A 16,503-nucleotide genomic window follows, 5' to 3' on the forward strand; every position below is an offset into this window, starting at 1 on the left:
CGAAATCCCTCATCTGTTTCAAAACATGTTGAAGACCAGCGGATCATCCTAATTTAGTATTCACACCTTTGCTCTGATAATCCCTGTTTTGTTGTTCTGTCCTCGAACATTGGCTCAGCGAAGGGAATTTTTTGTTGTCATTCAAAACAGATTTGATTTTGGGACCTAGTGTTTTGTTTACTGCTATCTGGGGACTGACGAGGCCAGCAGTGAGGGCTTAAAAAGTTTTCAAACATACTCTACATTTGAATGCTTGTATTAGTTCTGCAGGATTAGACAAGCTGTCACTGTCACTATGTCACTATTTATGCTGCAGATGTCTAGCGGAATTAAATCGCATTCTCTGCCAGATATTTACAAGGCATGATAATAAGACACTCACACGGAATACCATATATCCCCTCAGATGGCGGGGGAGGAGGTGGGGGGGTGTTGTTTGTACATAAATCAGTGTTTGAGTGTAAACAGTTGAACGATCATACTGCCAGTGACAGAAAACAATCAAATCATGCCGGTCTCTGATCATATTCAAACTTCACGGTCTACTGGCTTTCTTTTTTTTTCATTAAGAAAGTTCATGAGATGGTTTTAAAAATTACAATGATAAAACTAATGGGGCTATGAACTATGCTTTCAGGCAGGCACGCCACACTAGACAAAGGGAGTTATGAAACAAATGTTTTGTCCCTGTTTTAACAAAGGAGTTATCAACACATTTTATTTTTGTTATTTTTTCTCTTTTTAGCACTTTAGTACTCCTCTAAAATAGCTCATCACAATAGACGTGTTTGTGTAGGCCAGATTGACACTTGACCCTGACACGTGGATGCTTGGTGTATGTTACATACTTTATCAATAACGATTTAACCTATACAATCGTTTGACTACCAGAAACAACACCACTGTACCTTCTTTTTGAGCTGTGATTATTAGAATAAGCTGTATGTGGCCTCGTCAAGAGATCATGTTGCTGAAAAACAAACACACATTCCTGGATTCAGTGTGTGGCGCTGAAGATCTTCTTGAAACGTGAGGGTGTTTGAACAATCTTCACTCTTTAAACTGACATCCTTATCTGCTCAGTTGGATTCCAGGCAGAGTCCAGACAGGCGGTTGGAGGAGGAATGTATTTTGTCTAATAATTGAACCAAATCCTAAGAATAACGGTGATACGTGACCCCCATCTGAATGGGATATTTTGATCCCATACCCCTTGGTCCAGAGATACTGAAGCACTTATGGCATGTTTTCACTGCCTGGAGAAATATACCAGATTGTAAATAAAGGCTTTAGTGAGGAATGAGCACTGAGAGGTTGGTGTATCAGTGTCCTGATAGGGCTCATGGATCCTCCATAGAGACAATTAGAACCACATTGAAACTGCTGCATGTACAATAAGCCTTTATGTTATAAAATGACTTTGACTTTTGTCGTTGCAAATCTGAATGTGGTTCAGATATTAAGGGGACAGTTCATCATAATATCGGCACACATCAATCAGTTTTAATATGTCACTGCTTAACACTGGGCACTTCAGTTATTTTCCCCCTGGAGAATGTGCGAACAACATGTGCTATGTGTAGTACATGCCAGACACGTTTTGGACAATGTGATGATTTGTAGGCACATTGTGTAATTCACAAGCTAAACCACAAGCTCAACGGTGCTGGCATGCTCCAACGGTTATAGTTGAAGACATGTTGTCCATAGCACTTTGTTGAACTCTTCAACTGAAATACCTTCTTTGTCATTATTTTTTATGTTCCAGGGATCAAAGAGTATTGAGGCTGATGGAGATGATGATGAGGAGGCGGAGGAAGATGGCCTGATCCAGCCAGCTCAAGTGTTTGCACCAAAAAGTCTCATTCTCGTGACCAGGCTGGATTATCCTGAAATATTCCGGGTAATAAAGACACAAAATGATTAAATCTTCATCAAAAAAATATTTGTACATCTTATCGGCAAAGAGTACTCCGAATATTTCCTCAAATCATCGCTTTCATCTTGCAACGTCATCTCAATGCAAGATGACGTTAATCTGCTTTGTACTGTCTGCAAAAATAGGCCCCGGGTTTGCCTAAGCGTAAGCCCACTCTTCAATAAAGTAAATGAGACGTAGAAGCATAAGCACCTCTGATCTTTTCAGTGCAGACTTGAGTTGTCCACAAGTTTTACTGTTAGCCTTGCTATTCCTGTAAATAGGTTATTCTGTTCCTTCGTGTATATTTTAATAAACTGCTATCAAACCTAACAGAAATGTCTCTGACTCCAGAGAGTAGTAATCCTCTGTATGTGTGTGTTGTGTCATGTCTTCTTTTCAGGGCTGCTTGGGTCTGATCTACACAGTGTACGTCGATAGCCTAAATTTCCCTTTGGAGGGTCTGGTAGCCAACCTCTTTACATTCCAGGTTCCTGTTGCTGGTGGATCTCAGGTCAGTCTTAACTGGGGCAAAGCATATCTGAGACCCCGTTTCCACTTGGCATTAACATCTGACTTTTATAATCGGATGACATGAATAAAGCTCTAACTACAGGTGAAAACACTCTCAAGACGCATTGAGATCGGATCACAAAAACCACATTCGGAGGTGGTTTACGTCCGTTGTGACCGTTGTGTCTGCATTCATTTGGTAGTGGAAACACCAATGTGGTTTTTATCCACATTAGGGACCTCCTACTCAACTGCCGCCCCCTGCCTGAGCGGAAATACGTTGAAAATGCAGATTTTATAGAAGCCTCATGAACGTTAGTTGCATCCGCCAGTATTGCAAATGACAAGCATTCTGTCCTCTGTTTTCATTTCACTGCGTAAATCTGAAAACACGGAAATCGCTGCTATTGACTGGAGAGCTGCAAGGCAACGACTTCCTGTTCTTATCTGCTTAAGAATAAAAGGCAACTCGCGTTTGGCTAGTAACAGGCGTTTAATGTGAAGGCGCACAGGAAATATTCTGTTCGCATATATGCAGTATCTTAACTGCATACAGAAAGACGTTAGAAAAGCCGCCCGGCAAACACACATATTTCACCAGCCAAAGAGGCGTAATACCTTACTCGCCTAAGAGTTTTTACTTTGATATACTATCTATGATACTTCCCGCATTTGGCGAGTGTAAATGTAGAGCCCTCTAAGCAGTGTTGTGCATCGCTCCTCCTTGTCTAAATGAGACAGTAGCCTATCTCGTCAACCTAGACTTGTAATTATCTTCGCATGTAATACATTTTAATAGCAAATGCGATTAAAACTGTGGCACTGTATGTTTACTTGTTTGAACCCCACCGGTTAAAAACAGCAATGCAAACGGAAATGATGTGCATGTTGATTTAAATACAGCGCGGGTAAATGGAATCGGATCACAAGTAGACACAGAAGTCACATTTGAAAATACAAGTGGGAACACACGGACTGAGAGCTGGCCACTTGTAACCAGATTCAAAAAGTCAGATGTTAATACCAGGTGGAAACAGGGTCTTAAAGTCCTCAAGACAATTGACTGTTCCACTACTGGCCTGTTGCTCACACATCCAGACCAGACGACGGCTAGGAAAAGTTAATCACTCCTGCTCGACCTGGAGGCAGTGATGTAATTTTTTATGAAAATGATGGGCTTAAGCTCAACGGAGCTGCTACTAGAAATGAGTTATGTCAGTTTTCACAGCCATCGGGAATTTCATGTTCAGATCGTGCCAGAGATTGCTGTCCAGCCACAGGCGGTCATTTTCTATGACATAGCCTTCTTGTCATTTTTCCCATCTTGTTTTTCATCTTGTTTTTAACGGAGCATATTGAATTAGCCTAGGGTAGTGCAAAAGTGAGCAGGGCACTTAAACTGTGTTCATAACAGTTTAGGGGAATATTTATTAAAATGTCAGTGCATTAAAATCCCTCAATTTATAAAAAGAAGGCTCAAAACGATTTGTTTGCTGCGGTTTAGTGGCCAAATATCAGTAGTGGTGAGGTGCTTTGAATCAGGTTATAAATAACTTCTTAACACCTTTTAAAAAAATCCACATCACTCAGGTAAAAATTAGATATCGTTTTTAAAGGAATGTGCTGTACGCAGGAAGAATTTGGCCTTTTTCCAGACATGACGCCAGTTAACATAAGTCCTTACGTCGCCTTTGGGCAGTTACCGCAGCAGTGGAACAGACTCATTTGTCAAAGCAGCACCTACACATACCTGCATAAACATGCAGGTATGTTAAGAATTGTTTGAATGGAGACCATCGATACTTCTCAATTTTTACTTGACTAAATAATATTATTTTCTACATCTTTAAGGTCTCAACCAACCAATGTTCAATTCCCCCCTCCCTTTAATGTTAAGTTAAATTAATTAATTTTTTGTCAATTGTACACAGGGCACATTTGAAATGTGTATTTTCCCATATACCATCTCAAGTTTTCCACTTCGGAAGGGGTCAGAGCGCAGGGTCAGCTACACGTCGGCTCCCATGGAGCTGTTTGGGGTTAAGTGCCTTGCTCAAGGACACAATGGTAGATATGGTTGATACCATAGATGTAATACCAGCCACCACTAATGTTACAAATAACACCCTCCTGTCTGGGGCCGGGGATCGAACTCTAGGCCATCCTAATGTGAATGTCGTCTCAGAATTAACCATCATCCCTTTTCAGAGCAAGTGTGTGAATTGCTACCAATCTTGTAATACTTAGTTTCTGAAAGTTTTCTTCCCAGAATATACAAAACATTTGAAACACATTAATGTGCAAACAAAATGTTGCATAAACAGTTTGATCAGTATATTAAATTAGTCGTAGTGATGTTGGCCATGTATAGACATTGAGGCTGTAGAAATCTTCCAAAACTGTTCTCTGACATTTTACTGCTTTTGTTCTTCTTTTTACAGAAGCTGTTTAGCCTGGGAGCAGGAGACCGACAGCTCATCCAGACGCCTCTGAACGACACGTTGCCCGTCACATGCAAAAGTGTTGCTCTGATCTTCCAGCAGCTAGGTGGGTCCAGGCACTTTGAAGATGACTTATTACAGATTGTGAGCGATCTATTGAGACAGACTATCACTTGGTTGTTACTATATCACTGTATCGCTGCCCGGTCATTGTGTCGTTTCCCTTTATTTGTTGCCCTGCTATAGATTTAATTGAGTGAACAAGATTTCACGCTGCAGGTCGCCACGGCCACATTGTATTCCATTATTGTTGGTTGTTATAATCTAGACAGCGGGACACTCAGAGGAACATTTGTCTTAATTAGTAGTATTCTTATTCTTATTTAGCTGTGATAAAGCAGCTTAATGTGTATGACATATTGTACATTCATTCAGTCTTGATCCTTTTCAGATTTTTTAGAGGCTCTGTTCAACTTTGCTAATCACATGGTTGTAAACTACAGCACTCTAGTAAATTTATAATCAGGGGGCCCTTTTGCAATGAGCCAAAAAGAATTTGGATTATTTTCTACACTAAATGTGTCTCAGGCAAGATTACAGTATGTGGTAATTGCTTTGTCCCATCAGTGTTTCTTTCATTTTGTCTGGGCTGGAATGAGCACATGATGGAGATTTGATGCAGTTTGCTGATTTCACGCGTTTGCTCAATATGCTTAAAGTTCACTCTGTGAACGGTTTGCACATGCAATACGTGCTTTGTTAAAGATACAGCACGCCTGATTTACCATGACTCATAGATAGAGAAGATCAACTGTGTTTGGAGAGTGTACCTATCACTTACCTCTTCCTTTCAAAATGCCAGTTTGTAATGAATCATGATCTCAGCTATTGTGTGTATTTTTAGTTTCTTTCTAGAAGAATCAATCTTACCGGTACTTCACTTTTTGTAACTCTAGGCGTTCATCTGTGATAACTCAGAGGGCCATTAATATTATTCACCTGAAACTTTGATTTGAAATGTATTATTGGCCACCATTTTGACTCATTTGACTCAAAGAAAGTGCTTTAAAAGAGAGTGGATATTCTTTCCTGAGTATATTAACAGCATGATCTCTGTTTGTTTGGACAAACTGGGGAACATGCACATGGGGTTACTCGCCAATTTACTGTACATATGATCGGGGTTATTATGTGAAACTCATGCGTTTATTAGCGAATCTGGACACAGAAAACAAAACATTCTCGACATAATGACCTGTCAGTCTTCATAAGCCTGTTTCCATTGATCAGTGCAGTATGTTATGCAATGTTATTTATGTGGCCAAGGTTAATGTGTGTTGGAAAAGGTACTGTTTGAACTAAGTTTAAAGTCAAGAAAAAGAAAAAAAAATGGACAGCCTGGATACATGACGGTGATATCATTCTTTTCATCTAAATCTTGATAAGAAGTAAAATCCGATTACCCAAAATGTTGAACTATTCTCTTAGTAGCGACTGTATTCTTCCATCCATATATGCTTAGTGTTAATGTGGGACCATAGACATCTGAGTAGCTCAATCAGTATGTTGTCAGTCCTGCTGTTGTTGTAGCAACAAGAAGCAGGTTGTTGGAATAGTCAGCTTTGTCCTTAATCCCACTTTGATTAACTACAAATATGATATTTGACTACGATTCTGTAGCACAGCAAACACATTCAGGATTATCTGTTTGAGTAACTCAATGGCCCTCATGACACAGAATGACTTGCCATTGTAAATCATTGTTCTACTCGTAAAAATAGTTTTCTCTGCATGTTGACACAAAGGATTAGTATCACAAGTCATCGGATCGGCTTAGAGAACAAGTGCATCATTTAATTTTATTGGGTCATCCTCATGTCCATAGGAGGATTGGCTAGTTTCTGTACGGGGCGTCACATCGTTGTGTGTGTGTGTGTGTGTGTGTGTGTGTGTGCGTGTGTGTGTGCGTGTGTGTGTGCGTGTGCGTGTGTGTGCACAGGTCACTGGAGTCACCAGAGAGGAATGTGTGTTAAACATTTGCTATGCACAGGAAGTACATCCCTCCGGAGCCAGATAAAACCGGCCATCAACAGCGGTGTTGTTTGTTGTTTGTTGCCTTTGTCTCTTTCTGTTGTCCGGGGATGTTGCTGTCACTTTTTATTTAGGGCTCGGAAATGTGTCGCTGTTTCCATGAGATAAGTAAACACCTGAATCTGAGGTGTGATAATGAAAACCTGAGTGTCTATAATGCGCTCAAGAAGAGCCAAGTGCAGACACTTCATTAAAAAAGTGCTAGAAAACCTCACCTTTCACAGCATTTTTCGGCTCGCTGTGTTTGAAACATTAAACGACAGAAGTCATTTGGTTCCTCGAGCCTGTTTACAGTCTGTACAGGGTCGTTGTTCAGTTTCCTGTTTGTCACTGAAGTGTCCTTCTCCGACAGCCAAACATCCAGACCCAGCGCCCCAAGCGGCACGGACATGTCTGCCAGTGTTCTCTCTTTATCACTGCAGCGTGTGATGAATTGGTCTGTCAGTGGCTTGATAGGAAACAATAACAGGAACTGTAAACTTAGAATTCTTCCAGATTGTCACATCGGTATTCGAAATATTATTTATATTGTATGAGAGTGTGTAATTTCCTTTTGTTTTTTTAGAGATGAGGTTTCGATTCAGTGTTTAACTTGAACTGTACCATTTGGTTGTGGAAATGTATTGTTTTTGTTATGAGCTGTGGAGAGCTTGCATATTTTGTGCTGTGATTCTGACCGTTATTATTACAGTTGTTGTGATCGACTGTGTTCCCACCGGTGAAGTAGGCCTTTAAGGCTGTAATCTTGAACATTTGAGTTACGTTGTTGTTTCTATTGGCCGTAAATGTAATTGCAGGCGCTTCTGGACCAGAGTTTCTTTCAAAAGCAAACATTATTGACTGTATGAAGTCAGTAGATTGGCAGTTCTTACCTGTGCAACACTTTCTCTGTGTGTTCTGATCCCCCATTGTGCCACAGATGTTATGAGAAGTACAGACAGAGAGTCTCTGTATCACTACAGCAGTCAGCACTTCGCAGTGACAACACTCACCCAGGCATGCCTGCTGCGTTCGAAAATCGTGAACTTCAGACAGAGCCGGCCCGAGGCATAAGCGAACTAAGCGGGCGCTTAGGGCCCCCGACCACCAGGGGGGCCCCCTCAAAAAAAAAAATTTTTTTTTTTTTTTTTTTTTTTAGTTTGTGTGTTTGATATTAACATCATATTATGCAAATGTGAGTTGTCATACAAGAAAAGGAATAAATTGTTTTGGTCTAGATAATTAATAGCCTAAAATTTGAATCAGTTCATCTGGGAGGTAATCCCAGTCACGTTCACATCCATGCACAGTGAGTTTAGTTTTAACAATTGGAAATGGGGCTGCCCTCAGTTGCCCATGTACTGTGTATAGTCTATAGCCTATTTCAGCCTTGTCTGTGGAAAAAAGATATAGTAGCTGGACAACAGAGTTCTGCTTAGTTCTGCATTTAAATGCATTCACTATATTACAGAGAAATATTTCCCGTAAAAGAAAAAGAGCTCCAAGCCCATCCCAGAGGACCCTGCATAATATTTTATTTTATATTAATATTTTTATGGAAAATCCATGTGTCCTTCTTCAATAGCTTCTAATTCATCTGACCCAGTGTCTCCAAATGATTTGTTCACACAAAATTTCTCAGATTTAGCTTCTTAATTTTCCTCTTAAAGTGCACCAGATTCATGCATTTCACTTTAAAAAGGTTAAAAAAATCTCCCGGGGGGGGCATACCCCCGGACCCCCCTAGGAGGGTCTGAATCTCGGCTGTCTAATATTTTTTCGCACATGCTGCACAGTAGAGGCACTACCGGAAAACACTGGGTGTGTGGATGATATTTAACAAAGATCTATAGTTTCAGCAGCGCTAACATTGGAGGGGGGCCCCCTAATTATATTTCGCTTAGGGCCCCCTGAAGGCTTGGGCCGGCTCTGACTTCAGACACGGCAGCTCACACAGTGTGCAGAATGACCTTTTGGTCAATTTGAAAATGTCAAAACATTGCACCTCAATTTTACAATTAAAATTCAATCAACGCCATTGCTTTTTGAGTCATGCAGCATCTTTGCCCGCACTGACAGACCATTTTCAATAATCAGTCTTGAAGCTGTTATGGATACGAACAGAACTCCCCAAGTGAACATTTTGTTTTCTAATCGGTGTCCACCTAATAGCCACGAATGTTTGACAAATGAATTGGCGCAATGTAGAAGTCACATTCTCAAAAATACCTCATTCATTACGTTCTCTTTTGTTTTTTTTTCGCTCCAGGAATCCAAAATGTTCTAAGCCTGTTTTGTGCGGTTCTGACAGAACACAAGGTTTTGTTCCACTCAACCAGTTACCAGAGGTTGGAAGAGGCGTGTCGCGCCCTGGAAGCACTCATGTTCCCTCTCAAATACAGGTATGTGTAATCTGTAATTCTCAGGTGACTTTCCACTCAACGCCTTGGCTGGAATCATGACTGATAATTAACTTTGTTCATTATTGTGTTCAGTAGAAACTGGTTTACCCACTATATGGGATCACCCTTTTAAGATCGCAGAATGTGACATTGTTTAACTTGTAGAGCATTTAGCTTAAACATTTTCCACTCAGTGTCTTCTCAGAATTAACCATCATTCCTTTTCAGAGCAACTGTGTGAATTGCTACCAATCTTGTAATACTAATTTTTTTGAGAATCTTAGGGGAAGTAATTTTTCTTCCAAGAATGTACAAAGTGCTGCAACAACATGCCTGCATTAAACTCCTTCCTTCATGAAACACAACATAACATGAATAAATAGACCACATGAGGTGAAATGCAACATGCATACATGGATACAGGCCATAGACACAATATGCCCTTTTCAACAGCGGAAACTTTTACATGTCATTTCTGGAAGAGCACAGGTGGTAGGTGTGACTCAACAGAGGCTGTGTTCCATTTAGCCTTGACAGTGACATACCGTAGGGGAGTACGGGGTTGGTAGGCACACTTTTTAATCTAGTGTGAATTGCTCATCACCAAAACATCTTTTAACAGTCATTCCTACATTACATTGAAGCTTAAGGTGTTGTCTTGAAATGTGTATCCATCTCATTTTCTTATTACTTATTGTAATACAGAAGTGATTAACCATCAAAGACAACCTCACACATTGTGACAACCAACCCCATCACAGGGACGGTTGTCACACACTATGGGGTTGTTTGTCACAATGTTATCTTAATGTGAAAAATCTTAAAAAGAAGGCAGAACCAAATTTGAAAGTTTAATTGCATTGTAAAGTTGACAAATAGTCCTACATAATTGAATGCATCTTAACACAAAATCACTGATTCCACCTTTTAAATATGTAGCTGGGGGCTCATTTTCCAAGTTGTAAATTACAAAATAGCTTTTGCAATTTTTAATTACGACTGATATGTAATTCGCCCTTATCAGCTTCTTCCTTAAATTAGTTTTTCTTTTTCTTGTTTTGAAAGGCTGCTTCAGATAAGAAGCATAAAATGTATCATGAGTTTATCTGACTGTTGCAGTGTACTGAACTATGAATACTCTCTGACTTTTTGCTTGGTAACAAACGTCCAAAGCCTGTACATTCTATGGTTGCGAAATGTGTTGATCTTTCTATCTTTACTCATCTGAGTTGACATGTTTTATAATAACGTTAACTCACACACATCCACCTCCCTGCAGGGATGTATATTTTTAATTCTCTGTTGTACTATTACACCATCTGTCTTCCCAAGTCGAATTGTACATATTGTGTGTATTCACCATGAATGTCCTCTCTTGTATTCAGTTACCCATACATCCCTATTCTGCCTTCGCGATTGCTGGAGGTGCTGGCCTCACCTACTCCCTTCATCATTGGAGTGCACTCCATGTTTCAGGATGAAATCCAGGATCTGGTGAGTGCAGATGTGTTACAGGCATCCAGTTCTCTCCTACTTGCATGCAGAACTTGACGTTAATAAATTGAACGATTTCAAGCGCCTGTGAATCAGTCTTTTAGAGTTTATTTTGGTATCATAAAAGTGATGATGCGTCGTGACATGGTTAAGGACTGACGAGTAGAGTTTTAAGCTTTTTCATATGAAGATAAAGTAATCTGCCCTTTTGAGGACGTTGTTTATTTAGCTGGTTTCTGCTGAACCTCGTCAAGCGTGCGTGTTGTTCGCAGTTCTCCCCCTCCAGCTGCAATCAAACCACCTGACATGTCTTGTTCTTTCTGTGTGCTCACCAGTTGGATGTTATTATTGCTGACCTGGATGGAGGAACAATAAAGATTCCTGAGTGTATCCAGTTGTCTGTGCTCCCTGAACCTGTGTTACACCTAACACAGAAGGCCCTGTCCCTGGTAAACACACACACACACACACACACACACACACACACACACACACACACACACAGTTGCAACTATATTATTAAGGTATTTACAAAATAATCGCAGCATGCCCTTGCTAACATCTGTGTACACGTATGTCAGACCATCTTTAACAAAGACATAAAGACTCTTGGTTCGTTATGTTCAACTTTCACAGAGACTGCTGGTAACATTTTAAATGTAATACTTTACTAACAAAGACATGTCACACTCGCATGATATTCCTCGTCATCTGAGAAATGTGTACTAAGAAAGCCTTGTCGTTCTGTTTTTAAATTTTTTTTCTAGAAAAATGCTGCATGAATACCATTAATTGCCATGGATCTAAATGTGTGTTCTTTGTAGGTGTTGCACCCTGATCTGGAGATAGCGGACAACGCGTTCCCTCCGCCTCGCACTGCACCCTCTAACCTCAAGCTGTTGGTACGTCAGCCTCCCTATTACATGCCCTTCCATTCATTCATGGTCCTCAGGGTGTCTCTTTGTCAGGAGTGATATACCCCTCCTCCCACATGAGGAGGTCATCAGAAAATAATCTCTCTTATCGCAAAAAAAGGTTATCATTGGAGTGGGGGGCAACGACTGACTGTAACCCTTTACACTGAAGACAAATAACTTGCTAAATTAATTTATCAGACTTAAGCATTTGTGGCATAGCTGTTTGATGAGTCATCCTTGGTCTGTGTGTGTTCCTAGGACAAGGAGGTGAGGGCCGTCTTTCTCAGGCTGTTTGCACAACTCTTCCAGGGCTACAGGTCTTGCCTCCAGCTCATCCGCATCCACTCTGAACCTGTAATTCACTTTCACAAGGTAGGATAACCACATAATAAACTCCCAGTGCTTAAATTAAACTTTTTTTTTCTCCCCCAAACATGTGATATGATAAAATTCCTTTAGCAATCACTCATCAGCAAAAACAATGTTCTGATAATCTGCCAAAAGAAACAAATAAACCAGCCAGGGTTGTATGGGAGTGTGTGCATGTGTGCGTGCGCCACAATGTTTTAAAATTCCTGTAGAGGCTCCATGACTCTTTCGTGATGCTATCCTGCTGTTTATGCAAGCTTCGGACACAATCCCGTAACCTTGGGCAAAGCCCGGCAATGAGCCATATGAAACGTATTAGGTTTACATTTTTGTTTTGTGCTGGGGTTTTTGTTTGTTCGTGTCTGTGGTGTCTCCGTGGTAACATCATCCTGAAAGTACCCCACATGGATCGCATTATAAACAATCCGCCCTGCTCCTTCGCCTGGAATCGCTGAGTGCGGAAGGCTTGAGTGAACTCTGTTTTATCCTTTCAACCCACAAGCACAAATAACTATGCATAGTAAATTAAATACATTTGCATGTAGTCATTTTTTAACTAGATTTATTTCCCCTTTTTGCACATGCTGAAGAACTTATCCATGATTTAAAAATTAAATGTAGCCGGTTTCTCTAAGGCCCCCCTTGCAGAGATATTTTTTGAAGACCTTTTAATCTTATTCTTAAAATGGCCTGCGATCACTGTGCTTGTTCTTCAGTCCGCAGTATATCCATATGAGCAGGATTACATTGCTCCAATCTGTGTGGGACTGTAACCGTTCTATTTCTAACATTATCCAGACTGCCTTCCTGGGCCAGCGAGGCCTCATCGAGAATGATTTTCTGACCAAGGTTTTGGATGGCATGGCCTTCGCTGGCTTCGTCTCAGAGAGAGGTCCGCCTTACAGAGCCTGCGATCTCTTTGATGAGGTACTGTACCATGATACTCCACTTAAAGCTGAACTGTAGTGCCCTTCAAAAATGTATACACTAAAATCTTCTCTTTTTTCACAGAAGCCATTGAAACTATATATTTTTCAAATTTTTAAAGATTATTTTTGCTTTTATTAGACAGATTTTGGACACATTTGGACAGTAAATAAGGTAATTATCTAGAATGTTCCAAAGGGAAAAGTTGTAATGTATTTGTCTTTCTGTCTGTTTGTTTGTTGGTTGGATGTGTGTTTTATAGCTGGTGGCCTTAGACAGTGACACGTTCAAAGATGAAGAGATCTGCCCTGCCGAGCTGCAGAAGCACATCAGGGAACTCTCTGAGCAGCTATACAAAAATGTAAGACATCATGCTAATAACTGCAACAACTACACCTCCTAAGTGGTGGTGTTGTTGTCAAAGCGTACATGACAGATTTTTTTAGCATGCTGTATAGCCAGTAGTATATACAGCTGTGTATCCTATTAAAACACGTGGTTCCCTTTGCTGGTGCACTATAGGAGAACCCGAATCCCCACATGGCATTTCAGAAAGTGCCTCGTCCGTCCGAGGGATCTCATCTGCGAGTGCACCAGGTCCCCTTCCCCTTGCTGGAGGAGGAGAAGGTGGAGAGGATGATGCAGGAGGGTGTGGCCAAACACAGCAGCTCACCTCCCTCTACACGAACTGAGAAGAAGTGTGTTGTACCTGCAGGACCAGCCGTCGGTAAGTAAACAACTTTAAACTTCTGTAATGTGCAATACATACTGCTGCTGGGATGGTACCTGTAGTGTTTTGTTGATGTTAAATATCTCCCACAGTGATGGATTTCAAGCAGAAGTAAGTGAAATGGTCCTTTTAGCTTACTTCCTGTCATTGACCGCAGTTAGCAGTCCCCTTCCTTGATCCTACGTCACCACCACATGAACATGCAGCGGTCATAGTGCGGCGATGGAGAGCAGCGGGTCATCGTTCAAGGGCACAGGAGAGACCCGCGTCTTTAAAGCGCTCTGTCTCCTGATTGGATAAAAAATAAGCTGGATTCTCGAAATGTTATCTGGCAATTACTGCAAAGCTGAATGACTGGGAGACCTGTCATTCAGCTTTGCAGTAGACCTGACCTGTGTTATGAACTGCGGATACTGTTTAAGTGATTGCTGTATGAATATAGAGTGATTAAACACGTATATTAACAAAAAAACATCACTTACCTCTCCTTTAACTTCAAAATATGTGTTTGGCATATTTGATATGCTCTTATTTGTTTGCAGCAGCTTTAGTTGAAACCTTGTAGTGATTTGTGTCCTCCTCCTCTACCTCTCTCTCTGTTCCAGTGTCCATTATGGGTAAGATTGGCTCCGTGTTCAACAGCGCTCGCAGGCTGGAGGTGGTGCGGAGCTGCATTTCCTTCATCTTCGACAACAAAACCCTGGAGACCGAAAAGGTGACGCACACATGGGATTTATATCAGCAGAGCTAATCAAATTGTCATTTGTGTTTCACCCATCCATCCATCCATCCAGCCGGCCATAGCAGAGATGTAGATTTCTCTCCTCACCTTCATCATCCTTAATATCTCCCAGCTGGCACACAGACACATAAATACATTTGGCCTATAATCAAACACTCGGCCAGGCAATAATCTTTGTTTTAACACGCAGGCCAATCAGTTCCTGTCTCTTATGTTATTATTGAAACATCTGCACTACACAAAGATGTCTTTTCAGATGTTCCTTCTTTGTGGCCCCCATGGGTGTGAGGTGATAGATTGAACATTCCGTGCGATATGCATCCAATATGTTTAAATGGAATGGTTGCCAGTTACTTTATGTGTCTAGTGGATTCTTATGGAGTTATTTAGTCAGGGGCCCGCATCTCTTTTCAAAAGTAAGAATGCAAAGCTTGCATTCTCTGAAGCCCCCATGAGCCAGTAAATCCCTGGCTGTCAAACAGTCAGTGTGAGCACCATTCACATTGTTCTGTAGTTGTACATGATGTTGTAGATGGATGACAAAATCATATTTCTGCAATTAATCAATAGTTCATAATTCAAGGGTTCGGTTAGCATAGTAGCATATCTGTTTCTTATTTTTATAAAGAATCACAAATTATTAATGGTCTTCTTTTTCCCAGTCACTTTATTGAGGAATTTTTTTTCTCTTTGTCCACCTTTCACAGACGCTTCCAGCTGCACTGCGCGCACTGAAAAGCAAGGCAGCTCGCCACTGTCTTACTGAGGAACTGAGTCTTCGCGTTCAGCAGAATCGCGCCATAATGGATCATCAACAGTTTGACTACATCATTCGTATGATGAACTGTGCCCTCCAGGTTAGTCATTTAACAGATGCTTATACCAACACCAGTCGCAGACACCCTTACTGTCAACAAATGGGAACATGTACAATAATAGTCCATGCAGCCAATAAGGCTTATTAAATTTTTCTTTTAGTTGATACAAAAATAAATTAACAATCAATTTTATAATTAACTGATTGTTTGATTCATTTATCAAGCAAAATGACCAAGCATTCATTTCATTCAATGTGAAGATTCTTTCTTTTGTTGATTTGTTCAACATTTGATATATACATAATAACTTTTTGGTGGTTTGGGTTTTGATATGTTAGTCGTACAAAACGATCAATTTTAAAACATTGTCTTTGGCTGTAGATTTTGTTTTGTGATTTTAAAATTTTCTGAGCTGCTGAGAAAACACCAGATTTAAAAAATAGATATAGTTTTGTTTTATTTATAATGCTCCCAACCTGAATATGACCATTTACCTTTGTGGTCCAGTGCACATACCCAAACTGTGGATATGAATGTGAGTCTGATTACAGATTTATTGTGTTATTCCTCTGATAACAACAGAATATAATTGGTGAACGATTAATGCAATAAAATGTCTTGGAAAAAAAAAATCTTAATCAATAACAAACGTAAAATTTGGGAAAATGTGTTATCTTTTAACCAAGGCAAAATCTAAAGCGAATGCCAATGATCACTGTACACTAGCAGTTGAAAAGTTGAAACACACAATATATATAAATATTCAGCGAATACCATATTTTATTAGTTTTAATTGGTTCTAATTTAGCAATAGCAATTTGTGAAAACAATGACCACACACGTATAGTACAAGCCTGTCTTCCCACAACAACATGTTTTTTTGTTATCCTCAAGTTGGTCCTTGTTTATACGAGGTGGCAGCAGGTCGTAAGCGTTGCTGCTCAGTGTTTATGGTATGGCATGTTTGTCTCTTTCTGGTGCCCTCATGCCTCCACTACTAGTCAGAATCAGTAAGTAATGTGTTACTGTGCAGCTCATAAAGACACAGTGAGGCTTCACTCAACCAGAGCAGCCGGCTCTTTATTGGTAGTCCCTCATGTTTTACTGCCTTAAAGCAACCCTTAACAGGGATTTTAATCATTTTAAGTAGTCCTCACAGAGT

General features: G+C 40.4%; 1 protein-coding gene across 4 annotated transcripts in view; it reads left to right on the top strand.

Annotated features, from left to right (window-relative positions):
* The window catches only part of sbf2 (SET binding factor 2), a 96,614-nt gene that overhangs the window by 38,691 nt on the left and 41,420 nt on the right, over positions 1 to 16,503 (top strand). For all 4 annotated transcript variants that reach the window (XM_080027125.1, XM_080027127.1, XM_080027126.1 and 1 more), the window contains exons 4-16: positions 1,769 to 1,903; positions 2,322 to 2,432; positions 4,873 to 4,978; positions 9,212 to 9,344; positions 10,730 to 10,838; positions 11,174 to 11,287; positions 11,663 to 11,740; positions 12,014 to 12,127; positions 12,923 to 13,051; positions 13,314 to 13,412; positions 13,574 to 13,778; positions 14,387 to 14,496; positions 15,231 to 15,380. In XM_080027125.1, coding sequence (XP_079883251.1) covers positions 1,769 to 1,903; positions 2,322 to 2,432; positions 4,873 to 4,978; positions 9,212 to 9,344; positions 10,730 to 10,838; positions 11,174 to 11,287; positions 11,663 to 11,740; positions 12,014 to 12,127; positions 12,923 to 13,051; positions 13,314 to 13,412; positions 13,574 to 13,778; positions 14,387 to 14,496; positions 15,231 to 15,380 — 1,593 coding nt within the window. The remainder of the gene's footprint in view (positions 1 to 1,768; positions 1,904 to 2,321; positions 2,433 to 4,872; positions 4,979 to 9,211; positions 9,345 to 10,729; positions 10,839 to 11,173; positions 11,288 to 11,662; positions 11,741 to 12,013; positions 12,128 to 12,922; positions 13,052 to 13,313; positions 13,413 to 13,573; positions 13,779 to 14,386; positions 14,497 to 15,230; positions 15,381 to 16,503) is intronic.

The sequence above is a fragment of the Ammodytes marinus genome (genome assembly GCF_949987685.1).
Source record: "Ammodytes marinus genome assembly, chromosome: 1".
In the NCBI taxonomy this organism is placed as follows: domain Eukaryota; kingdom Metazoa; phylum Chordata; class Actinopteri; order Uranoscopiformes; family Ammodytidae; genus Ammodytes; species Ammodytes marinus.